Source organism: Cyrtonyx montezumae, unplaced genomic scaffold (genome assembly GCF_038088225.1).
Source record: "Cyrtonyx montezumae isolate F1298 unplaced genomic scaffold, pur_monq_1.0 scaffold_3, whole genome shotgun sequence".
In the NCBI taxonomy this organism is placed as follows: Eukaryota; Metazoa; Chordata; class Aves; order Galliformes; family Odontophoridae; genus Cyrtonyx; species Cyrtonyx montezumae.
Genome location: NW_027072034.1, coordinates 108471749 through 108498682, shown reverse-complemented (window position 1 = coordinate 108498682; position 26934 = coordinate 108471749). Strand labels below are relative to the sequence as shown.

The 26934-nt window shown below is 42.8% G+C and overlaps 1 protein-coding gene across 2 annotated transcripts; it reads left to right on the top strand.

The window, feature by feature from the left end:
* Window positions 1–3786: 3786 nt before the first annotated feature.
* Window positions 3787–26780, top strand: SLC5A8 (solute carrier family 5 member 8). Of its 2 annotated transcripts, XR_010622554.1 has the most exons (16): window positions 3787–4119; window positions 6412–6477; window positions 8845–8896; window positions 9966–10033; window positions 11292–11446; window positions 12821–12961; window positions 16951–17080; window positions 17852–17940; window positions 18579–18691; window positions 19993–20060; window positions 20342–20428; window positions 21249–21448; window positions 22371–22474; window positions 24276–24361; window positions 25850–26049; window positions 26533–26780. XR_010622554.1 is itself a non-coding variant. In XM_065742756.1 (15 exons), exons 1-15 carry the CDS (start codon window positions 3787–3789, stop codon window positions 25979–25981), a joined length of 1824 nt encoding a protein of 607 aa, XP_065598828.1. In that variant the 3' UTR covers window positions 25982–26777. The 2 variants fall into 2 exon arrangements, 1 of the variants encoding a protein (XP_065598828.1); XM_065742756.1 differs by having other exon boundaries at window positions 25850–26777.
* Window positions 26781–26934: the final 154 nt, after the last annotated feature.

The window sequence follows — 26934 nt, the reverse complement described above, 5'->3', positions numbered from 1 at the left end:
GATGGTAGTGCTCTTCTGAATATGCTTGCTGGGTCATTCTGTAATGTCCAAACATTATTAACAGAAGGTCTGACCAAAAAGAAAAAAAAAACAAACAAGCAAAAAAAGTTAGCTAAGAACATCACTACTGACATGGAAAATTTTGCTAAGGGTACCATTAAACCAGGGGAAGCAAGGCCAATGATGATGGAAATCAGGTGGCTAGCTGTACTGAGTTCAGCCATTCAAAGCAGCAGCGTGGGCAAGCACAGCAAGCAGGAGAGACCAGAGTGAAGCCAAACATTAACTGTTGTTCAGATGTATAAAACACCCTCAGCAATGAAATTCCATGACATCAAAATCCCAAGAGGCTTTTCAAGGTGACAAATGATACTGTGTATGAAGCACTTGCAATTTTATTAGTTTTGCTGGGAAAAAAAAGAAAAAATACTTTCAGGTGTAGAAGAAGTGAATCACAGAATCATTATGGTTGGAAAAGACCTCCATGATCAAGTGCAATTGTCAGCCTGACCTACCAAATCCCATCACTACACCACATCTCTTGGTGCTATGTCCTCACATTCCTTAAATGCCACCAGGGATGGTGGCTCCACCACTTTCCTGGGCAGTCCATTCTAACTCTTGACCACACTTTCCATAATAATTTATTCCTAGTATCCAATCTAAACCTCCCCTGGCACAATGTGGGAATCACTCATCATCTGAGAAAAGTAATTGTGGAGAGATTTTGACTTGAAGCATTGCATTGGCATTAAAATCAAACTGTCTAATTTGGATTCAGTGATAAATGTTGATATATCTGATATATTGTTGCTGATAATGATGCTCTTTATTTAATTAATACTGCACAGAGAAGTAAATAGAATTGGATTCCTCTATGTATTAGTGTTGGCTGGCTTGTGTTCTCAAGATGAGAAGTTTTGCCTGCAGCTGGGATGTTTTTATGGTCTCATGGATTCAGTGGTATCCAACATAGGCTCAGCTCTTGCTGCAGTCTTTCTTTCTACAGAAGCATTTACAGGATCTTTCTTTTTGCCCATTTACTTTGATAAAAGTGCTAGCAACTTGATATCTCTGAGACTTCCACTTTTCTGTTAAACTGTTCAATGGTTTTTGGAAAGTGAGCAAAAACACCTACTTGCATACATGTGTATATACACACGGGGCATAATTCCATATCTTTTGTTTCCTTAGCAACTCATCCAAGCAAAACCAAACAGCTTTTCCAATGCTTTTCTGGGAATGTTTTGTTCCCAGAAAAGGCCAATCTTAACATATTTTTATCTTGTCAACATTAGTTTTTCCAGATTTCACTTTGAAATGATTTTTTATTTTACCAGTGGCTAGTCATTCTCTGGGAAAGTTTCCAAACAGATCTCAGCAAAAGCAGAAGAGAACAGAGCACAGACTTCTGAACTCAGCCCTGGAACTGCACAGGACTGCTACTTAGCATGAACTTCATCTGCAAACTCAGCTCCACTGCTGTAGGTACAGCGGAGCCCTACACAGCTCGGAACTGCATGCTTGGGCAAGGAAACATGGGGAGTCAGAGGGCTCCCAGGCTGTCAGGAATCTGTAGGAATTAGAAGAATACAGTTCTCTGTTACACAGCACAGGTCCACTGTGTTCCATGGAGCTGATTTGATTTTTTTCTTTTGTGAAGAAATCCAGAGGAAAAACATTTTAAACATGTCCACTTACTGTGATTTAGGACACAGACGTCATACAGGTTTGCTGCTTGTCCCTAAGACAGAAACATCCAAGTGGAGGATTCATATCTTGACATATTACACACGATGATATTTGAAAGACGATTTGCATAATACTCTTATAAAAGGATCAAAGATGTCACCTGAAACCACTGAGTGCCGCATTTCCTTATAGCACTGATTGTGTTTCAGTTAACAAACACGATTTGTTTTCCAGTACTTGTTACTGCTTGTCATGTTTACATTATGTCAAAAAAATGATAGAGAAGCAGAATAAAAACTGTATTAGTCCTGTGCAGTTTATACTTTAAACACACATTATTGCTTGAGTGGTTTGAGCGACACAACACCTGAAAGAGTGCAAGCAGGTAACACCAGGCTCTGAGCCATGCAAACTGTGAGTGTAGGCACAGGGCTGCTTATGTCCTTCATGCAGGATAGTGGCTCAGGTGTTTTTGACACCAGATATTTTTGCTGGATGTCACCAGACCGTGTGGGAAGGTGCTGCTTTTCACTGATGTTTTGCTGGCAAGGGTTTTATTTTCGTATTCCCTGTGGTCAAAAGCTCATAGCAAATTAGAGTAAGCACCTCACTGTAGCAGCCATCTCAGGTAATCAATAGCTCCATACCCTAATTGGTAGGGATACAAAGCAAACTTCTTGTTCTCTCCCAGCAGGACATTTGGAAGCTGTTACTCATCGTACAAGTAATTAAAGAGTAATTGGGACAGAAACATCAACGCCCTAACCTGCTGTGGTGAGATTAGGACGTGCCATGCACCACAATGACCAGTTTTTGTATGTCTGGGGACACTCACACCCCCATACAGGCACCTGGAGGCCAGGTCAGCTCACACATGATTTCACAGCACATCCACCCGCATCCCTGCTTCCAGCATGCACTCAGGACTAGCTCCAATTGGCCGGTCAAGCCCAAAGCCCCAAGGAAATAGAACGGCACTCAATGAGCAGGGTTGGCTGCCAGGTGTCTGGTCAATCATTTGTCTACAGAACAGAAGCCTGCTGAAAACTCTCTCAACTTGGTCAGATCCAGACAGGACAGAGCACCTTGCACTGAACTGAGTCAGTCTGCACGGATGAGCACTTCCAGTAAATTCAGCGGTGGGTAAGAGCAAGGCTGAGCAGGAAAGAGCCCTGTCTTCCATGACAGAGAACTGCAGTTTGTATCCTCAGGCCGCTGCTGTCTTGTGCCATGAAGTCGCCTGCAGAAGAGCACTTGGCCAATGCACAGGTCAATGTGTGCAGCCATGCTGCTGTCTGAGCTGCCTTGGGCAGCTTCGGCCCCCTACACCTTAACCCCACCCCAAATACAGCAGAGTGGCAAGTTGTAATTTTTGTTGTTTTAGTCCAGGATGTGTTGCTAGCTATAGAAACACATCTCCACCACGGAATATCCACGGGCTTGAAATCCCATTGATATTTCTGATGTGTTACTCCGTGGGTCAGCAAAATGAAGCCCCATCTGTGATATGTGCACTTTGTCTCTTGTAACTGTGATTAGTACGAAAGCTTCCTTGATCAGAACGCAGGTAACGGGGCTTCCCTATCATGCCGTGTAACTGCAGTGCTCAGCAAGTGTTCCCTTGACAAGTGTGCTGGGAAATCCACTTCAGCACCTTATCTCGCGGGTTGCACAACCCACAGAAATACAGGTAAAAAATGCACGGGTATATGTATTTAAAAGAAAACCCAACATTTCCATCGGCTGTGCTCGGGGAGAGGGAACGCTAACTGCGAAGTAGAAAACACCACCCCGTGGGGCTGCGGTGGGAGCTGCTTTCCCCCAAGCCCAGGGGCTCCTGGGGTCGAGGCAGGGGAGCGGGCACCGACCCCGTCCAGCGGCAGCACTCCTCCCGCAGTCACCCTACGGGACGCGCTGCCCGGGTCGCCGCCCCTTCGCTCGGGGAGGAGCGGGCGCCCTATAAGGCTGTCCCGTCGGACCGGCACCCCGCTCACCGACGCGAGTAAGGGGGCGAGCCTCGCCTCGCACCGCAGCCTTGCCTTCCTCGTGCAGCTGATTTCGGATCGGACTGCGAGGGCGGCTTGCTGCAGTGGCATGGGGCGATTCACCGTTTGGGACTATGTGGTGTTCGCTGCCATGCTGGTGGTGTCGGCTGTCATCGGCATCTACTACGCCTTTGCGGGAGGGGGACAGAAGACCTCCAAGGACTTTCTCATGGGGGGCCGCAGCATGAGTGCCGTCCCCGTGGCTCTCTCGCTCACCGCCAGCTTCATGTCAGCTGTTACGGTGCTGGGCACCCCCGCCGAGATCTACCGCTATGGTGCCATCTTCTGCATCTTTGCCATCACCTACGCCTTGGTAGTGCTGTGCAGTGCTGAGATCTTCCTGCCTGTCTTCTACAGGCTGGGCATCACCAGCACTTACGAGGTAAGGTGGAGCAGAAGGAGCCTTTCCACAGCCATCAGGGAGCTGGGGGGTTGCTCATGGCTGCTTTCTGTTTGTCTTCCCTCACTCCCTTTCCCCACATCTCCCCGCACTCGGTGCCGCCCTGCAGCTCATGCCCCCACGCTGCTGAGGACAGTCGGGCTGTGACCTGCTCTGTCCCCAGCCCTGCTCACGCTGAGGAGAGGAGATGCTTGCCCTGCTGCTGGGACCTGTGCACCGTGCCAGATCTGTTTCCTCACTCCAGGTGCTCAGTTGAGCAGGTGGTTTAATCCTCGTGCAGCTGTGATGGTGATGTGTGATTAATGATGTGTAATTAACATGCCAAGAGCATCCAACAAGAACATCTAATGTAGTAAGAGAGAGAGAGCCCTCAAATCGTTCTCTCTCCAGGTTGGTTTCTAAGTTCAGGTGCACCACAAAAGTTCCTTTCTGGTGCAGTGTCTGTTTGTGCTGTTGCTAGAGGTTTTGGGGAGACCCTCTCCAGCAGTGAGTGTCATTTCTATTGCTTGTGCAGGTACTCTGTGTCTGCATGGGTTTTCTTGCTTTCAGCATCCTCCTATAGGGAACTTTCTTTAGCAAGGGGGTTGGACTAGATAATCCCCAGAGATCCCTTCTAGCCCCTACAGTTCTGTGATTTTTGAAAATATGGCTCATCTTCAGCCCAGCATGGGAATTAAAGCTATAGCTGTGAATACAAGGAAATTTGGGGTGGTGGGATGCATCGCAGCTCAAGTCTGACTGGTTTGGAGTGAAGAACACTGGTCAGGGCCTTCTTCTGACCCAGAAAGTCTGTGCAACATGTTGAACTTGCCTGGAAGATAGCTCCTAGCTGCAGATTTGGAGGCAAATTGCTCTTGTAGCATATTGGAAAAGGGGCAGGTGAAAGTCCTTGGATAGCTACTTTGGTCTTTTGCATTTTATTACACTGAGCAGGAGCATTGCAGCACTGGACATTGAAAACAGCAAGGTTTCAGTTGGTGGAATTAGATAAGAATTCCCCAACAGAAACAGTGCATTTTAAACTACTAATCTTTGGACTATCAGTTATAGTGATACTTAAAATATGTCTCCCTTTCTTAAAGGCTGTTGATTAAGACCAGAAACTCCCTGATAATCTCAGGGTTTAGTCAGGGTAACACACCTATAAAAGATGTATCTTCTATCTGTGGCCAGAGTTCAGAGATCAGATTTCTTTTGCCTGTCCAGGGGTTCAGCAGTGCTGCCTGGGGTGAGTGTGCTCACCGACCGCATTTTCAGTGCTGGCTGCATGAGTGAGCACTGTGGGATTTCTCAGTGTTTTCCTGTGTCAGACGAGTGGATTGACAGGTGAAGGGGATCCCTTTTGTGCAATCATGTGCCCCAGAGGGTTGGCAGGGCAGACAGTGGGAAGAAGTCTGCCCTACAGCAGACTTACTGAGGTTGTGCCCTAGGCAGAAAGGTGAAGTTCCTCTTTTGAGAAAGGCTGCTTTTCCCCTTGCTGCTAGATGTGGAGTTGCCAAACTGACTAAGTCTCAGGCATAGCTGTAATGTTTTTCTCTCTGATTTCACAACATAAACAAGTTCTGTTGTACTGGGGAGCATCCTTGTGAACAATGCTGAGTTCGTAAGAGGTGCAGAGCTTTGCCGAGTGTGCAGCTCTGTGCCCCATGAGTGCCCAGAGGCAGCAGTGTAGCACCAGCTAATGGAATCACAGAATCATTTGTGTTGGAAGGGCCCCTTAAAGGTCATCTTTTCCAATCCCCCTGCAATGAACAGGGACACTACAGCTACATCAGGTTGCTCAGAGTCCCCCCAGCCTGACCTTGAGTGTGTCCAGGGATGGGACATCCAACACCAATCTGGGCAACCTGTTCCAGTGCCTCACCATCCTGATTGTAAACAACTTCCTTATAACCATTCTAAATCTCTCCTCCTTTCGTTTGAAACCATTTCCCCTTTTCCTATCACAGCAGACCCTGCTAAAGAGTCTGCCCTCTTCTTTTATATAGCTCCCCTTTAGATATTGAAAGGCTGCTATCAGGTATTCCGAGCTTCTTTTTAGAGACTCCATCATGTACTGCTTAGCCAATGTCTGCTTCACCTGCTAATGTGTCATTTCACAGTGGTGAGGTTTGTGAAGAAATACCAAATAAAGTTGAAAGAAATATCTATCAAGTTTTGGCCATTCACAAAATGCTAAAAAAGCACTGTATCCTTTATTGCTCATTGTTTCACTCTATTCCTACCAATAAAGCCAAGTTTTGATGTAAACTTTTGTTTTTTTCTCTTCTGCAGTATTTAGAGCTTCGATTTAATAAATACCTGCGTCTCTGTGGAACATTCCTCTTCATTATACAAACGGCAAGTAAACCTCTAAGTGCTTCCTGAATCTGCATAGCTACCAGGGCTGCTCACCATGAGCATGCTGATGTGGTGACCACAGGAAAGGAGACCTGGGAGCAAGAAAAAGAAGTCTCTGCTCCAAAGCAATGAGGTGGAGAGCCCTTTGGCATCCCCAGGCATTGCTGAGCACCTGGGGCAGTCGCTTGGCATCAGCACCCTGCCAAGGGTCTGGACTCTTTAATGGCACAGGGAGACAGCACACAGAGCAATTGTTGGCCTGCCTTCAGAGAAGCCCACAGAAGTTTCAAAATGTAAATATGCCCCAGCTATCTGCAGTGGCAGTTCTCATCCCGTGGGCATGGATTCTGGGAGTCTGACTAATTCCCAAGGGTTTGTGAAAGGTGACAGGGAAAACAAGGTGTCAGGAGCCTGTCACTGGCAGTACATGGGTTTGTATCACTGCTGGAGTCTACAAACAAAAGCTACAGTTCACTCACTGCCTTAGAGAATGTCAAACTAAAGCAGTCCCTGCATTACTATGGGTATCTAGCCCATTCAGGGTGGGACTGCAGCTTTCCAAGGAAGTGATCATATGCCAGATGCTGTGAAACACCAGCAGCAAATGTGTTCTGTTTGCAATTATGAAGTAGACATTTTGGGGAGTCCAAAGCAGGAATGAATATAGAATTTGAAGGCTTTTGAAGTTATGCTTCCATGTGTGCTTGCTTCTTGTCCTTTTTGGTACTGCTAAGACCCACTAGGAGTTACAGCATAACCACAACTGTACCACTGAGATGGTTCTTACTGCAATGCTAATTCCTTACGTGAGCAGTGCTGCTTAGATGGATGCTTGGATACACATAGGGAAAGCAGAGCGCTAGCGTGCATGAATTATGGACAAACATGGAGGCATCACAGTTGCATAAATTGGAACAAACCAAATGTAATCTTGCAAAGATCAGAAAAATAATTTTATACAATGTAGATACACATACAGGAAATTAACTGACAACCTATATGTGTCTTTCTGCGCTGAGCACTAATGATTTCAATGTCCTGAATCATAGTGAGGAAATAAACTCCCCAGGATCTTCTGTGATGATTGGAACTTGTTTCAAATAAAAATAATATCTAGTAATACAACCTGAAGAAACGCTGAAGAGGTGGAAAGGTTTTTTTTTTTTTTTTAATCATTCCTGTTAGAATTGACACCAAAATGTGATCATACTTGTGTCAAAAGAAAATTAGTTTCTGATGGTTCAAAGCTTCTGGCATGCATACAAGAAAGTTGCTGTCTCTCAGTGACTCCCTGAGTGAGCAGGATCCTGCAGCCCATGCAGATGGTCCCTGGATGGACAGGTGCCAAGCACACACTGGGCTTGGTGAGTGTCAGCGGTTGTTGGCTGTGAAATGGTGTGGCTTGTGCTGAGAGAAGATTTTCTAGGTACTGTCCAGGGCTGGAAGTTTTCAGGGCATACAGCCTATGTGTGAAAACCTAGAGAGGACTCAGAGCACTGAGAGAAACAAGCACACATGCATGAGCGTGTGGGAACAACTATTTCCCTGTCGGTCTCACCACCAGTCATGGAAAGCTGATCTAAGTCACCTCAGGACCTGGCTGAGATTTAGATCCCTTGAATCAAGACCTGACCTTCTCAGAAGTCATCTGTGTGTTGTGGGCTTCGCCCTGATCCATGCCATGGCTGAGCTTGCCCTGGTAGTACTAGCAGTAATAGCAGTGGTAAGAAGGCACTTAAAAATATACATGAATCAGTTATAGAAAGTGTCAGTGGATGAATCCCACTGTGCTGTTAGAAGTGGATAGAGTATCTCCTTGATTTGTCTGATTATTTCTGAATTGGATGAAAATACAAATCCGATAATTGTCATGCCTGGCTTCATGTTCCAGGACTGTAAACCCATATAATCCTATCCATAATACCTAACTGATGCTGTGTTTCTTGTTCTCATGTGCATTACAAATGCATACTGAGAGGCATATTGATCTCAAGACTGAGAAAATAAATTGTAATAGATCCTTGGCAAACCATGTATGAACCTCACCAATTTCCTTTTGCTCTTGTTTCTGCCATTTGACTGCACTTGTAAAGCAGTAAAACAAGTTAATTATAAGAGCCAGGAAAAACTAAAAGGAATGGGGTGTTTAAGAATCATTGTATTATTTGTTTTAAGCAGACTAGGCCATGAGACTGCAGTACTGGTTAGTCTCAGACATTTGTCTAATAACAATTGGAATTATTTCTTCACAGTCATTTAGGAAATATAGAGTGAAAAAAGTGCTTGAAGAGAAGCCATCTCAGAAAACTAACACTTGTTCTAGGAATTTCAGTTTCTTTGATCTTGTATCTTTTTCTCCCCATCTAGACTTTATACACTGGTATTGTCATTTACGCTCCAGCTTTAGCATTAAATCAAGGTAAGATGACCATGCTGAACTGTTCTTCTGTATTTTTTTCTGGACATAGTACTGGTGTGCTTTTCCTTTTGTAATGCACACCAGAATATATATTTAAATGATTGATTTTTTAGGACTTCAGTTAATCTCGATGGGATCTCTGATAGAAGACCTCCCAGCTGTAATCCTGCTCCATTATCTCTGGTTGCAAGAAGTTACAGAAAAGGCTCAACAAAGAAAATCTGCTTTCACTTATTCTAGCTCTCACACGATATCCTCACATCGTGGCTAATTTCAAAAAAAGATAAAGGAAAATAAGTCAAATATGGTGGCACTGGGCAGAATAAGCACACACTGAATCCATTTGGTTAAGTGTGCTTCTTGAAGCACCCTGTAACTCACTCTAACAAGCTACAGCCTGGATGGAAGATGTGTATTCCATGAACTGTGCTGCACAGCTTCCCTTTTTCCTGAGTTTCTGATGGGGAGCCCCATGGTGCCATGGTGAGCACTATGTCAACCTGCCAAGCTTGGACACTGGCAGCTTGAGAGGCTGTCTGGCATAAGCATACTGTCACATTTCCCTAAAAGAATGCAGAATAAAAGAGGTTTTTAGACCAATGTATGTCTTCCAATCCGTTGCTTAAGCCAGCTTGCATTTGTGAAGCATGTCCATGGATGCTTTCCTGTGCAAATCCCTGGCAGAAGGCTCCAGGGCCTACCTAAATACTTCTGAGGAAGGACTCTGATTTTAGAACCTTTCTGAGCTGATCCCTGCAAGAATATCGGTTTTGTTGGTTGTCATTAAAGATCAAAAGCAAATCTATCCCAAATCTATCTAATTATTTAGAAGTTTCCAAGTAGTTAGCAGTTTCCAGTAACAACTGTGCATTTTTAGAGCTGGTCAGGGTGAATGAATTCCCTTGGTAAGACGTGCACATCTTTTCATTGCAATTTTTTATTACTTTCTACTTTTGCATTTTACTTATTTCCAATTTTCCTCAGCAGCCAGACAGAAGTGAAAAGCAGTCCTCCAGAGTTGTGTCCCCTGTGCCTTGCTCACACTTGCTGCCCTTTCCCTCTTTTTCAGTGACGGGCTTCGACTTGTGGGGTGCTGTGGTGGCAACCGGCGTGGTCTGCACTTTCTACTGCACATTGGTATGTGGGCTCTTCAGCAGAGGGAAATCTTGTTTCCTCTCACCATCCACATCAAATGTGGAATTTATTGAAAAGTCACCAAATAAATGGGTTGCCTTCAGCACAGCTGCAGCCCGTGGCTGTATTCACCCAGGGACTTAGGATATAAGGAAAAAACAGTGAGGGTGGTGAGGATATGGAACAGGTTGACCAGAGAGTTGGTGGAAGCCCTGTCCTTGGAGACACTGAAGGCTCTGAGCACCCTGATCCATCTGTGGATGTCTCTGTTCATTGCAGGGGAGTTGGATTAGGTGACCTTTAAAGGTCCCTATCAACTCTACGTGTTCTGCGATTCTATGACTTGGACACTAAGGTAGCCACAATGTGACTTCTGTTCCTAAAAGAACAGCAAAAAGGTAGATTTTCCTTCCTGAAAATTCTATGAAATTTCTGCTAGCCTCACAGACTAATCTGTCAAGCACCTGTTCACTACAACCACAATAGTCCAGTCTCTTACTGCCAGAGCCACTGGAAATAGCAAGTGTCACATGAAAAGATTGCTCTTCAGATCAGTGCTAATTGACCGAGTGTTTGTATATGTGTAAATAGAATCATCATGACATAAATCTATTTGCACGTTTTTGATTAAATAGTGTTTATTTTAATTTGCACAAATTGGATGCCTTCTGGAGTTAGGGATACCATAAACATATAAGATGAGCATGGTCTGCCTGCTTACCTTTTGATACTGGTAACTAGTGACAGGACAAGAGTTAATGGCTTTAAGTTCTACCAGCAGAGGTTCAGGTTGGATATGAGGAAAAATTTCTTTTCAGGAAGAGTGATAAGGCACTAGAAAAGGCTGTCCAGAGGGGTGGTGGAGTCACCATCCCTGGAGGTTTTCAATGTGAATATGGCACTGAGGACATGGTTAGTGGGCATGGTGGGGATGATGATTGTAATACATGATCTTAGTGTTCTTTTCCAACTGTAATGATTCTGTGATTCTATGATTCTGTGGAATTTCTGAATCGGATGAATGAGATACTTGATATGTCTATGGCCACAGTACATTGTAGTGCACCTCACAGAAGGTCCTGAACAGGTTGCGGGATGCAGGCCCAAAACATGCCAATAAAGAATTATTTTTATTAAGTAGTAAGGTAGAATCAGTCAGTTCTGCATAATCTATATAGTAAGGTTTCTCCTAGCTGAATGAGAGCATATGCCAAGAACATGGCTGCCTTGTTGTACCTGATATATGCTGTTCCTCACACAGGGTGGTCTGAAAGCAGTGGTGTGGACAGATGTTTTCCAGGTTGGAATCATGGTCGCTGGCTTCTCGTCTGTGATTATACGAGCTGTGGTAGTCCAGGAGGGAATTGGACGCATTTTAAATGATTCCTACTATGGAGGAAGATTAAACTTCTGGGAGTGAGTCTATACTTGCAGATGATGTACTTTTTCTCGATAAATGTGAAATGAAATTGCTACTGAAGGTGGGGAGTTAGGACCGAAATTTTACAGATATTTAAATAGGCTTACCTAGTTTGGAGGATATTTTGTAGGATTAACTCTGCGAAATCCTGACAAGAGAAACATTTTTCACATTCTCAAATCCATGTTGTAAGGATGCATTTTGGATTCCACTGAAAGTGAATGGTGAATAGTAGAGGACAGTCATACTATTAATTGCATTTTGAAAATGAATGATTTAGCATTTTGGCTACTGAACCAAAGTCCATGAAAAAATAACAGCTGTTACCTAATCTGAAAAGGGGAAACATTTTTCTTTCCCTAAAATGAAAACTAGAAGTAATCCTGATGGCATTGTACCCTCTGTTACTGTAACTAATCATAGACTAAAAATATAGTTTTGCAAGGTTAGGAATATTCATTTCTGACAATGCTGAATCAGAAGATTCCTTAAGTTAAATAAAAAAAAAGGAAAAAACCTTATTGTTTTTTTTTGATAAATAGGTGACTCTGCTGAGAAACTTCAGCTGCTGCTATTAATAATAGAAGTTTAGTGTGACAAGTATTACCTATTGTCCTTTTGTCTGTTGGTTCACAATATTTATCAGGTAATTCTATGGAATTCTTCACCAAGTTCTTCAGTAAATAATAATTCGTTGGAGGATATATTTTTTTCTTCCTGTGAGTGATGATTTTTCAGTCTGTTTGGCAGAAGTTACACAGCATTGCTTCTTCTCCCAGCATAGAATTCAAATAGAAAAAGAAAAGGAATAAAGGCATGTAATACCTGAAGTAATATGATGTTATTCACTGAGATAATTGTAATCTATATCTCTATTTTGAATGTCATTTATAAATCTATTCCATTTAAAATCTACTCTTCACTTAGAGCTAAATCAGCAACATTTTTTATAGAGGCTCTGTCCACAAGGGCTGGGTGTGCAAACACACCTTTGTATTGGTGTTAGACTCAGGTCTCTCTAGATAAGCAAGCATATTAGACTTTCTACTGGAACTTCATTTCATCACAACAGTCACAGGCATCATAGGGCTTTACTTATGACTGTAATTTATAGGAAAATAAGTTAGTTTGAATTCACCTTTGAGCAGATCAGTGTTTCAGTGAGTCAGCATTTCAACTCTGAGTTTAAAATCTGCTTTCTGGCATTTCATGTAAAGTTGGAATATCTGAATAATCAAAATTTGGACTAATTAATTGAATTTATACTAGAATAAGTAAGAGGAGATTTTTCTCCTAGCCATTAAGGTCATTTGATAATGAGAAGATTTTCATATGCTGAGTGTTTTCTCTGTTTCTGCTTCTCATTGTAGCTTTAATCCCAATCCTTTGCAAAGGCACACCTTCTGGACGATTATTATAGGTGGGACCTTCACATGGACTGGCATTTATGGTGTCAACCAGTCCCAAGTACAGAGATATATTGCGTGCAAAAACAGGTTTCATGCAAAAATGTAAGTCTGCCTACAGTATCTCTTGATGTCTGAATTTAGCAATGACTGTTCTTTGTAATGGAGATTTTTTTTTTGTCTGTATAAAACCTATTTGTGAATGGTAACAGCTTTTGCTTTCTGCTTTGTGGGCCAGGTAGGAGACAAATTGGCATAGTAAATGCTGGTATTTTAATTACATATAAATGACTGTGACATTCATCTTCCTGCTGGATTGTTTCACTCTGCCAGTACTCTTGCATACAAATAACTACATTAAGTTTATATGCAACCTAAAGACCAACTTATGTAGTACTTAATTGTGCTGTAGCCTTATCAAGACAACATCTTGAATCACTACTTTTCCAAACCTAAACCAAAGTTGGGGGTATTTTACCTAAGTAAAGACTAAGAATATTTTCAGTACCAATGAGTGTAAACATGAGAAAATACAGAAATGCTTTATTCAGTGATAAAATTGCTGAAGAATCGTGTATTTTGGTTTCATGATTGTCAAGACTTTTCCTATAGGAATTTGTTATGGAAACTGGCAGTGAGTTCTGTTTTCCTTGAGTTTAAATATTTCTGATCAGCCTTTACTCTAGAACAGAGTATATTTACTAACTCCGTTATCTTATTTTTATCTTTAGTGTCATTCCCATAGTTCACAACTCAATATTTAAGAGCTATTACCAAGCAAATAAAGTCTATTTATAGGAAAGATATATAAACGCATATCATTAACTATAGTCACTAAATTCCATAACACAGTGATATGCAGTAGAGAAGGAGTTTACGAGGATTTTCACTTTATAAAGTCAGCAGAACAGTCACAAAAATCATATTAAAGTTTGGAACTGAAGTATTTCAGCTTTGGCAATAATGGAAATGCACTTTTCAGCCATTTACACTGAAAACAGGAATGAAAACAGCTTGTCATCAGTCACATCTCCAGCATACAGTGCCATACCCCAGCACACTACCTGGCTTCCCTGCAGTTTCTGGCCTGTAGCTGGGTCCTGTGTAGGTTCTTGGCGCTGCAAAAGCAAGAAGTGCATCCCACAAAATCAGTGCCACCTCGCATGATTGCCAATAGGAAAATGGCTGCATACATCATGCCTGAGCTCCTTCCCAAACACCTATTCCACTTAGGGCTACCCTACTCTCTTGCCCCCTCTGTACCCTCTGTGATGGAGGACACTTTGAGGGTGTCCCAGGAGCAGAATGTGACCAAGGGGAGTGTAGTAGCACAGCAGCTGCTGGGCAGATTTTCTGGGTTCTTGCAGTGTCTTTGAGTAGGATTGGAGGCTGTCTGGTTCTAGAGGGTTTTGGATGGGATTCAAGAGTTATGAATATAAACTTCAGGTGTAGTTGGTGGGACTTGATCTTGAAAGTCTTTTCCAACCTAAATAATTCTATAATTCTCTAGCTCATACTATATTAGTGATGGCAAATCCCTAATTGATGGATGTCTCTCCTGTTGGGATGGACAGTCGAACTCCAGGAAATCTTGCTTGTGCCTCCTGGTATTTCCCTTGTGTGGTGAAATCTTTTTGTGTAATGGCTAGTTTGTTACAATTGTTAACATTATCATTCTGTGATGACTATCTAGTTCATTCCCATAGGTATTAAACATATTTTCCAAGTCATATTGGTGGCTACACCTCTTAACCGCTTTTCTCCTCCATGGCATTTTATCTAAGGCTTTATTTAATAGTAAAACAGAACTGAGAAAATAATTCCTTCACAGTTCCCAACTTGTGGATTATAGGAAAGCCTTGAAAATGGCACAAGGGTAGGGATTTTCTCAGGCTAGGGGAAAGGAGTTCACTCCATTCAAGAAACACACTAATAGGTGTGAACACATGCTGTCATCCTCAAACAGTAACTAGGCAAATCAAACATACTGCTTGAAGGTGAACAATACTAGGCACTCAAGCAGGAAATCTACATCTTCAGAAAAATATGGACTCTAGCATGTTCTTCTCTACTTTCCTTTCAAGGTCGTTGGCTGGCATGTTTCCTAGAGACAGACTGAAACAAACAACTAAAAATAAGGCCTGCATAGTCACAGTGTCTACTTCACCCAAACTTTACCTTATGTTACTCATCCAGAATTAATGAGAACATGTCCTCCAATAGTGCAGCAATTATTACACCCCAGTGCTTAAGTCACATGGTGTACCATGAGCTAAGGGATGTGCATAAGAGAAAAAGCAGTTTCCTTTTTACTGTCAAACACTGTCACAGTTTAAAAGTAAAATTGTTGAATGCAAACAATTTCTTTTGCTTCTGTGTCTTTCCTTCAGCTTCCTAAATTCTGCTACAGGCTGTAGACTAATACTACTATTGCATATTTTGAAAAGATTTGGATTGATTTAACTCACTGGTTACTCTTTGTGCTATGTCAGCTTCTGTGTGCCTTTCAATGTATATTATGCCAATGTAGGAACAACTTTGGTTAAATTTATGCAAGACCTAATCAATGTATAAGCATCTATAAGAAGGAGACTACTTCATTTTCACTAACTTAGCCTAGAAATAAATTTAAAGTGCTGCTAGAGCTGTATTTAAATCAATGCTAATTTCAAATATGAAACATAAATGCAGACTTTTCTCTCCTTTATTATCCAGTCAGTCTTTATTTAGCAAAGTCTTTTTTAACACTTTACATTGTGCTTGCCAATCATTTTTCTGTTATGGCAATCCCATCCAGTTAACCTATAAAAAAAAAAAAACTATATAAAAATATGCATTTCAATGCCTAACAAGACCTATAAAGATAAGTTTAGTTCATTCATCCTTATGATCCTCTGGAGTAGTCCAAAGGCTGCTGCTCTTTGCCTTCTTGGGTCATAATGGCACTAAAAGGCCCTGTGAAACAGTGCAGGCATGGAAAAGTTTGCACACATACCAAAGATCCTCCAGGGATCCACCCAGCAGAGGTCTTCCTTAGTACAGGTGCACCATATGTGATCTGTCAGCAGTTAAATCACCATATGTACACAAATAGCCAGGAGGCAACAGCTAGAAGGGAACGATGTTTTTCAAGGCCAGGCTCCCTCTGGGTGTGTTTAATTGAAACGACCACCAAAGGTGAGCCACAGTGTGAAGAACTTTGTGATTCAGGAGTCATCAAGAGTTGAGAAACGTTTGAGATTGGATAGTTAAATAGAATAAAGAAGCCCTCCCTTGGGGCAGGAAACGTGGGGAGGATTCGTGTCCACAGTGGGCAGAGGTTGCCTGTCGTGTGTTGCAAAAGCAGCGTTATGTGATGACCACGATTTTCTTCTCTGGGTCATCCCTCCTTTCAGAATAGGGGGACAAGATGGGGTTCCTTGTGTGCTTCAGGATCCAGGCTGCTAAAGGAGGAGCTCTGGGGTTGGTGGTGACTCCTTGATATGTGGAAGTGGCAGCTGGAAGTGGCTCCGAAGCAGGTCTCAGTTTGAGGGAGCACCTGCCTCATTGTGCCCTTCCACAGAGAGGTTGCCAGGAAAAAAAGATGAATTTATTGATTTATGGGCATGATTCCAGTGTTGTGTAAGCGTGGTAGTGCAGCTCCAGAGGCAAGGGAGTGCTGTTGCTGATTAAAGGTATACCACACTTTGATCTGTGACACCTTGCCTTGCAAATCTGTCTGAGGTTTGTTGCTACCAAGGGGTGTGGTGAGGGGATAAGTGTGTTTTCTTGACAGCTGGCTATAATATAAATCTTGTGCACATAATGAAATGCGCAGCTTGCTGTATTGCCCTTATCATCTATGGAGTAGACCTTATCAGAGGGCATGAACTGGTACCACAGACAAAGTATAATTTGTGTTTTTAGAAATGTGAGCCTGTGTCGGAATTGCTCATGGCTCCCGTTCAGCTTGGCAGCCACTGAACACTATGTCTCCTCAGTGCTAGCATGGTGCTTGTTTGCTCTGCTTGAGAGGGGCTGACGGTCCAGTGTGTTAATTGCAGCATGATGGGATGTCTAGCTCCAACATGGCTTCTCTATGAATGTTGGTGCAGGTCCCTCTACATCAACCTGGTGGGCCTCTGGGCGATCTTGGTCTGTGCAATGTTCTGTGGGCTGGCCCTGTACTCCATCTACAAGGACTGTGACCCGTGGACGGCAGAGCAGGTGTCAGCACTCGACCAGGTAAAACCCCATATCTCACTGGGGAGGAAGGGGCAGCTTTCCACTTGGGGATGGTGATGAAGGAGCAGCCATTGAGCACGTGCAACTGAAGATGGTGATGAAAAGGCAGCTATTGAGCATGTGCTACTGTGTAGAGGGGGGTTCAAAAGCTAGGGGATGGGTATAAGGATATGCCCAAGTCCATACAGAGTGAATCTGTAACACAGGGATTAAGCTCAGACTGTGGCAGGAGAAAGCACTGGAGAAAACAGCAGACCTGCCTTTGGGGCCAGCCAGTGCCAGCATCCCCTTGGCTCTTTTGGAACCGTAAAGTAAGATACCAAAAAGATTAACTTATTGGTGAAAAAAAATGGATCACAGGGAAAAAATCTTACCATCTGTATCTTTTCCCAGCTCTCACATCTTGCAATGGTCAACAAATAGCAGCACCCAAACCTGACAGAGTGATGTACAGTGCAAACTACCTGCTGCTCAGTGCCACCTGCTTCTGCAGTCATCTTCTGGGAAGAAAGCCTGACAGCAGCTCTGTGCTCACCTCTGCTAGGTTGTCTAAACCTAACTGGTATTCATGTAGATGCTTTAAAAATCATTTTTTTTTCTGTAGAAAACCAAGAAATATTGCATAGTGGGACATTCCAAGTTAGAAGAGCTGAGCAGAATGCCACTGAGAAGGTTCTAATGAAAAAGAAATACAGAAGAAAAAAAAAAGAAAGAAAAATTATGGCAACATAATAAGTTTGTACACTCTCAGTTATTATTATTTTTTTTTAGTTAATGCCCTACCTCGTTCTGGATATTCTCAGGGATTTTCCAGGGGTGCCAGGGCTTTTTGTGGCTAGTGCCTACAGTGGGACATTAAGGTAAGTTAACAATTTAGAATTTACTGTCTTTTTAAAAGTTTGTTAAACCTAAAATTGCATTTATACTGAAACTGTGCTTTGATTACATTTCATTTCTTTAATCTTTAAGAAAAGCACTAGGAACTGATGCTGCAGCTTACAAATCTGTAGTTTTCAGCACCTATTTTCTGATGTCCTAAAACTCAAAACTGTTTGGAGTCATCTACTGACAGTGGGAGGAAACAGCTAGCAATGTATGGTGCTAACAAACCGTGCCCCTCTGTGCTTGAGAGCCTCTCTACTAGAGGAATTTTTAGATATTATAAACAGGTGGTTGCACAACATGGCTACAGTAATGCTTACAGCACAGACACATGTAACGTATACTTCATTTCATTGACCTCTCCAACCCCATCTTTTCATTAAGAGTTGCCTTGTCTTCACTAAGAGCAATTATTTGAAATGATTTTTGTAAACTATTAAGTTCATCACTGATAGCATTTCAACCAACACAGCAGCTGCATTTGTTCTCTGACACCATTCCAGACAGTAACAGCTTCTCTCTGCCATTAACTCGTTTGTTATCTATGATTTCAGCATCTAAGATAAAAAATATATATATGTGTGTATCTTACATATGTGTATCTTGTGTTTTGCAGTACTGTGTCCTCCAGCATCAATGCTCTGGCTGCTGTGACTGTTGAAGACCTTGTTAGGCCGTACTTCAGATCCCTCTCTGAAAAGAAGCTGTCATGGATATCCATGGGGATGAGTATGTCTAAAAATTTTCACTTTTGCTTTACCAAGTGAGGGCTTGATTCAGATTTTACTTATGGCAGCATAAGTCAGTGGTAAGTGTATTCAGACTGGTACTTGGGAGAGCCAAGATCAGCTGTGCAAATTCTGTGCAGGATGAGGGACAAGCTATTTTTATTGAGCTTAAGAGAAAGAGCCATCATGTTTGATCTTTAAGAAGATAGACTGCCTCTATATTAAGTACTGCCCTGCAGTTGTAGAGAACCAAAAGTCTTGGATTAAAATTGGAGATATTTCAATTTCTCTGTCAAAAAATCAGAAGCATAAGAAACAGTTTTGAAATAAACCTTGTGAACAGAACGATATGTGAACTACAGAACTCCAGAGAGTGAGCAACTTCTTCCCCAACACACCCATGGACCCGCAGCCTGTTGAGCTCTTATGTTCCATGACCCTCCTCAAAGAAGAGGGTCAAAACTGGGCTGAGCAGATGGTTTATATCTCTGACATGCACTTTCCATCTCTGCTGGTCGTACAACCTGATACCAGCTGCAGGTGCAGCCCAAAGCAGCGTGCTTAATAGGTATGAAAAATAGCAGTCCCAGCCCTTAACACTGAGCACAGTGGACTAGTGGCAGGTGACAAATATGAAATGTTTTCACCTGACAGCAGCTTCTTAAGTGTTATTGCGAGCAGTGTTTATGCCCAAATTGTTGATGCTGTAGTATTGTCCTGAGTTGCCTGAGCTATCACATACAATGGTGGGATTAACCTATTGCTTGTCACTCAGACTGTGAAACTCAATAGAGGTGAAGGTGTAGAGCACAAATGAGCCAGTGTTATGGGTTCTGGCAAGAGACACTATATCCTGGTAGTCCAGGATGTTCTCTGTCACTCTGCCAGTTCCCATAATCTGACATCATTTACTTCTTGCTCCAAAGGCTTTAGGCTGAGATGCAAAATCAGTCATTCAAAATAATGACTACAATGCAAGAGATTACCTGAGAAATGTGAACAATACACAAGAGATTGCTGCTATGGCTAAACTGTACATGTGCCATCTAGGATCAGGTGCTTAACTAATCTTTAGTCATACACAGGAAGAGCATTTAGTCACTTTCACATGATCTCCTCTTAATGTAAACAGTAACTAGGTCCTTTGGCCAATATGGGCTCTCTTAGGAAAGAAAACCCAAACAAACAACAAAATCAAAGCAAAGCAGATGGTAGTGGGTTTGTTGTGATGTCAGGGCTTCCTGGGTGAGAGGTGACCATTTCCATCAGTGTATGCACTCATGATTTTCCTTTCCCACACAGGCCTATTTTATGGAGGAGTCTGCATTGCTATGGCTGCACTGGCATCTCTCCTGGGTGCCTTGCTGCAGGTGAGTGTCAGGCTGCTTTTTCATGTCCATGTCAAATGATTTAGAATGAATTGTGTAAGAAAATAATTGCTGGATACCATTATGAGATTAGCTTTTATTCTTTATTGGGTACTGTCTCAAACAGCTTCAGCCTCTGCTCTAAGCACCCATGTCCTTATACAAATTATCAGCAGCTGAGAAAACACTAATTAAAATCTCTTAATTCCCTTCTCATCTTCTTGTCCTATTTGTGTCTTTAACTTTTCCAGCACAATGCTTGATAGACTCTCTTCCTTCCACAGGCAGCACTCAGCATTTTTGGCATGGTTGGCGGCCCCCTTTTAGGACTGTTTGCCTTGGGAATCCTCTGCTCCTTTGCAAATGGAATTGTAAGTAGAAATAGGTGCATAGGAAGTTCCGCACAAATGTGCGTGGGATCTTCTTCACAGTGCAGTGACGGAGCACTGGCACAGCTGCACAGAGAGGTGGTGGAGTCTCCTCCTCTGGAAACATTCAAGGCCTGTCTAGGTGCCTACCTGTGCAGCCTTGGCTAGGGAGCTGCTTTGGCAGGGGGGTTGGGCTAGATGATCTCTAGAGGCCCCTTCCAACCCCTACAATTCCTTGATCCTGTGAAAGCCCTGTTGGACCAAAATCCATCAATAATTTTGTCTCCTTCCATTCCCAATAAATTTTTGTTGGGCAGCAAGGAGATTTCTCTGATACTTTCTGCGTTGATCTTTACCCTTTTCTTCCCCAGTGTGGGCAGCTGGGGGAATGGCCTTTTGGGTAGGATGAAGAACCCAATGCACTAGATGGCCTTGAGGGCAGGGAGTCTTGAATACATATCCAGAAGTCCAAGGTGATAAACAGACATGTTTAAAAGGCAGTCTGAATTGGGTCGCTCTACTAGGGTGCTTTGGTATCAAAAAATCAACACTTGAAGAGGAAGAAGTTAATCCATCAAAAATTTATTTGACCAACTCTAGGAGTATCATCCATCGGTCATAAAGATGGATTGGAGGAAGATTGTTATTTAGTAAGGTTTGCTAATCCCTAACCTTTGCATTTTAACAGTTTTCCCCAGCTGTACAATTTATTTTTCTTATGGAGACCTCAGTTCAAGTGTTTCTTACTCACCTAATTTTTGTCATTGTTTTCAGCGTACTTTTGCTTTCCTTGCAAGCCCGTGTTTCATTTTCTCTTTTGCAGGGTGCATTTGTGGGTCTTATCACTGGCTTTGTTATTTCACTTTGGGTTGGAATTGGCTCTCAGATTTATCCTCCCCTCCCAGAGAGGACTATGCCTCTCCCGCTCTCAACTGCAGGCTGTAATATATCCTTCTCAAGCAACTTGACTACATCAACAGAAAACCCATTAACAACAATCTTCAGCACACAGGCTGCAGAAAGGTATGGAAGCTCCTCATGTACAGTCACTACAGCATATGTTTGGTTTGAAGCAACACGAACATCTGCCTCACATTTGTGTTGCTTCAAAAGAGAGCATTGGTATAATGGGAAAAATGTAAGGGTTTTTCTCCCCCCTGCAATTGTCATATATCTGCCTTTGGACACCCACCATTAAATACAGTAGATATAAATGATAATATAGAAAACAGCTGGTACAGGAGCTGAACACATTGCTAAGTATTCCCAGCTGTTATATTTAAGAGCACTGTACAGTCATTGACAGACACCCTAGGGTACACACAGGTGCCCAGCATCCACTGCACCTCTCATACAAGGCCTCCAGCATCACCCATGGCTGTAGGGAAGCAACAGAGCACATTACTGAAGGAGACCAAAGCAAAATGGAACCCAAGGTGTGAGAACTGCCCATTGACGTTGTGTTGAGGGACATGGTTTAGTGAGAGCTATTGGTGATGGGTGAATGGTTGGACTGGTTGATCTTACAGGTCTTTTCCAACCTTGGTGATTCTGTGATTATTTCTGGCTGTTTTGAGCTGCACATGGCTGATGTCCTACTATGTATTTTTTCTATAAATAATGCAGCCCCTTCTGAAGATGTTATCCCTTTCTCTGGGTAGCTGGAGTGCTCAACTCTGCACTAGATTCCTAACTGCAACAGGACAGTCCTGTTTTACCTGCTCAGTTTCATGCACTGACTAGTCTCCTCTACAAAGGCACATTTTCTGAGAATTTTATGACTGATTTGCAATGCACATTCAACCGTATTGAAATAATTCAAGAATACTGGCCCACTTGATTCAGAAAATAGCTCTGTAATTATATTCTTTATGGACACAGTCAACGTTTTCAAGTTACCTTGAAAAGGAAAGCAGGGGTTAACTCTTTTCCTGCTCTTTTTCAGGCCAGTCCTGGCAGACCACTGGTATTCCTTGTCCTATCTCTACTTCAGCACTCTTGGGACACTTACCACTATAGCTGTGGGAATGATTATCAGCCTCCTAACAGGTACTGGTTCTACAGCTGAGGTTGAATGTAAGTCTTAGAGCTTTTTCAAACCACGATGACCAAAAAGAGAACTGTCATTTCCAAAAAGCCAGGGACCCTATCGCAAAGTCTGAGAATTAGGAAAACGTTCTTCACCAGAGGGTCATTGGGCCTTGGAACAGATTTCCTAGGGTAGTGGTCACAGCCCCAAGCTGACAGAATTCAAGAAGCATTTGGACATTGGTCTCAGACATAAGATTTGAATTTTGGGTGGTAGCCATAAGTTAGACTTGATGGTTCTTATGAATCCTTTCCAATGCAGGATGTTCTTTTCTGTTGTACAAAGGTTCCTGTCCTAACTCTCATTTCCTTCCCTTAGCCCTTCTGCATCCTGTGCTTGATCTCTAATCACAGCAAAGACTACTTCAAAGTTCTAAGGAGAATGAAGTTTTTTAACCTGAGGGACAAAAATCCCATCTGCCTTTCCTGTTTCATTAGATCTCAGCAGGTGCTGAGATTGAAGGGCTGTCCCTGAACATGAAAGGAACTCAAGGCAAGGAGATGCACCCGTCCTTCTAGAGAACAAAAGCAGTTTTACTTTGAGTGAGTTCAGAGCACTCAGAAGCTTTTGTCTGCACCTGTGTAGTGCACGCATTTCACCACATTTCCCAGGCACATACCTAAGAGCTTCAGAGACCATGCATGGCTTTCTTTCTCAGTTGCTCAATACTATTTATGAAAGGTGCAAAAGCAACAAGTGAGAGCAGGGACATCAGTTCCAGCCTGTGACGTCTCTGCTCTTCCATCTAGATGAAATGCAAACTGCACTTGTCTACTGCACTGTGCATGGCAGAAATAGCACAAAAGCAGCTGCTCTCGTGGCTTTCTTCAGTATACATGGCCAGATTCTTGCTATAGCACTCATCAGACTTTGATGCTGTTGGTTTTCAAACCTATTAGCCTGACTTACAACCACTTCAGAGATGAATTCTCTTTATTTTTTGTCAGGACCACAAAACTCCCAACCCAACAGATTGTTTGGTTCACACCTTTCCTCGTGTCCTCTAACTTGCAAGTGCAAGATACATGTCTACTGTTTTCTTTCATTACCAAACTTCTAGAGGGTTTGCTACTCTTTCTTCTTCCCTCTTCTTCTAAATTCTGTCTTTACTTCCCTCAGTGACATGGTGCTCTCTACAAAAGGCAAGGTTGAGCTCTAACAGTGATGCTTGTAGTCAAACTTCACTTTTTAATACCTTGGGATCAGGTCATCTGTAGCTACTGCACTGAAAGCCACTCCATAGGGCCATAAAACAAAGTGAAAAATTTGGGAAACTCAGCAAGTCCAGATGAGAAATCCTCAGTCCAAGAAACAGAAATTTCAGAGAACCATCTCAGCGTCACCTATCTGAACCTTGGGTGACAAAGCTAATTCCCAGCATCTACATCTCCTTTCTTTCCCACACACATTTCTACACAAGAGTAGTTCATCTTCCATGCCCTAAAAGTACCCAAACATCCCATTAACACCCCCTCCCCTTTAGATGGCTGTCTCAGCATTTTACATATTTTTCAAACAGAAACCTGTGGAGAAAACTGTGAAAAAGGGCTGAGAAATTTCAAGGAGATCCCAAGGATAATTTTGTATTTTGAGAGATACAGGGAGACACACTGTTGTAAAGGAATGATTCCTAAGGAATGTAACATCTAGTCTGTGACTGCTTGATGGCTTTTGCTGCATGACTGTCCTGGCTTGGTGCCCAGAGCTAGGTTGTGACATACACGTGGAAACCTGGCTGATTGAAACCTTCCTATTTTGCAGGAGGACTGAAGCAGAACACAGACCGTAAATTTCTGCTGACCAAAGAAGATTTCCTATCCAACTTCTCCTGGTCTAAATCTGACACAGTAAGTATAGTTATGCATCCTCTGGTTTAAAGCAATCTCTCCTCTTGGGAGCAAAGGCTGTTTTCCAAACAGGATGAATTGCATTCGATTCTTTAAGGCAGCAGTAGAGCATAGGGTGGCATAGGCAGCAAAGCTGTGTTTGGCCACAGCTTGACTTCATAGTAACAGAACAGCAGCTGAGACAAGGGACAGTTGTTCTCCAGGTTTCTGACAAAATACTCCCTCACTATTCCCTTGGAAGCTGAACCAAGGTACATGTTGGATTCAGCAAAACTTCCTTTGTAAATGTGATTTCTAAATTCAATTCTGGGATTCTTCTCCCTCCCTCCCTCCCTCCCTCCCTCTCTTTTTCTACAACATCAGTTACTGTTTGAGAGAAAGCATTTCATTTCTAGACAGTGTGTCCATTTCCTGTTCAGACTCCTTAAGACATAAGGGAGAATAAGAAAAATTATTAAGTAGAATGATAATAAAGTCCCTTAGAAATGAGAATGTAGGAGAAATATGTTTATTAAAATCAACAGAGCCAACCTCTCCTTTAGGGCCATCAGGATGCTGAACATGCCAGCCCAGCTTTGTTCAGTGCATTTTGAGTGCTGTAGTGCATTGCAATCATATTAACCATGTCTTTGAGATGGTCCAGTGTGCAAAATGTTTCTCCCCAAAGACAATAACTCCTCTTAGCATGACCTCCTGTATTGTAGCTTCTGCATATGACCAGCAGAAAAGGGAAGGGCTTTTTACAGAACTTCATGCTGTTCACTATGTAAAGGCTGGATAGCAGCTATCCAGGTGTTGTCACTCAGTCCTTAATGCACCAACATCTGTTTTCACCATCTGGGAATTTAATCTCTAAAGCTTTGTGAAAAGAAAATCTCACCAAACAGATGGAAGCCAATGTCCACTGCCATATGAGTTTCTGCCTGGAGTCAGAAGCAAGTGTTGTTCTGGTTGTACAGCAGGGTAGGAAGAAGCTATCATCACAGCTTGTGCAGGAAGTTAATTGCTGGGAATAAATGGGGGGCAGCTGAGCAACTTCCAGCACGTGAAGAGCTTAACGTCTCATTAAGTTTAGTGAAGGTGGAACATCGAAGTAATGGTGAATGTTAATTTGCTTTTCCTGTCAAAGATGGGGCAAGGACTGAGGGTTGGGAGCCAATAGCTCAGGGGGCTGGTGGTGACAGATCTCTAGACGTGAAAACAGCAATTAAAACTTTGCACAACCAGAAATGCTTTGAACACTTTGTAGGACAAGAACATTTGATGTGATGAGAACATTTTGCACAACTCGCACATTACGCAATAAGAAACTTTCCATGCCCCTAGAAAAACACCAGCTATTTCAATGAATAACAACGATCTGTCAGCAATCAGGATATTTTCCTGCAAGGCTTTCTGTAAGTCAGGCCTGGCTCTGCTTGCCTGCAGGTCAAAGAGAGGAAGACTGTTTCTTCCACTTCACAACATGGCTTTTATCTCTTTTTTTAGATGGAGAAAGTGGTTGTGTTGAACTGGAAAACATCTACAATGGCAGCTGAAGGAACTGACAACCCTGCTTTCAGCCACATCGAAATGGATGAAGCAAGTGATAAGAACAAAGCCAATGGCCTTCATATATGACACGGGGCCATGTCAGCCCTTGAGGACAGTTTTGTTCTTGTAAAGCACTGTTGACACTCCTATGCCAGGTCAGTTACCAGCCCTGACAGGGTCATCGGCAGAGTCTGCTGAGCTTCATGGTGCTGTCACCTGTGCACAACTTTGACATTAGTCAATAATGGAATCAGGTCTTTCCTGCTCTTGCTGTCTCTCTCACACTCTGGATCTTGGTGACAGGGCTTAAGGCAATGTATCAGTGTGGAATATTTGCCCAGTATTTTTGGGCCTCCTGGAAAATACCGTCTTTTATTTTTACTCTTGGAGTACCTGTTTTATTTGGTAAGAGCACTGTCCCCCAGATATGACTCTGTGGGCTTTTATTTTTAAATTTTTTCTTTTAAGGCATTGAAAGAGTGAAGTGATCAGTACTGTGGGATCTTATCAGATTGTGGGAAACAGTGGATCTTCTTTCTAGTGCAGGAGATGCACTTAACACCCTCTGGTTGCTTTGTAGAACTGATCCTGAGAGCATATTCATTTTTCTGGTTCTGTCATACGTTTGCTTTCATTAGTCTCATTCTTTGGATACCTGCATCTCCTCTTGTGTGCTTACTGTTGAATGCTACAAAACTGTCTTTGGAGATGGGTAAAAATAAGCATCAGTTATACCCATCCCTTTACTCCCTACCTCACTCTTTAGCCCCATCTTGCTCCAACAGAGCTGGCCCTTGTGGTGAAGTGAGCAACCTGGGCTCTTCATTCTGTGCCATGTAGCAGAGCCATATGCTGGCCCATGACTGCTCTTGCACTGATCCGGGTGTATTGTAGCAAAGATGTTAATGTGGGAAGAGGACCCTCTTCGCTGTATCGAAATAGAAAGCTGCACCTGCAGTTGCTATTATCTGCTATTATCTGTGGAGCTGTGAGCTGAAACTTGCCTTCTTTCAGTCCCTGTTGTCATTCCAAGGTTTTGC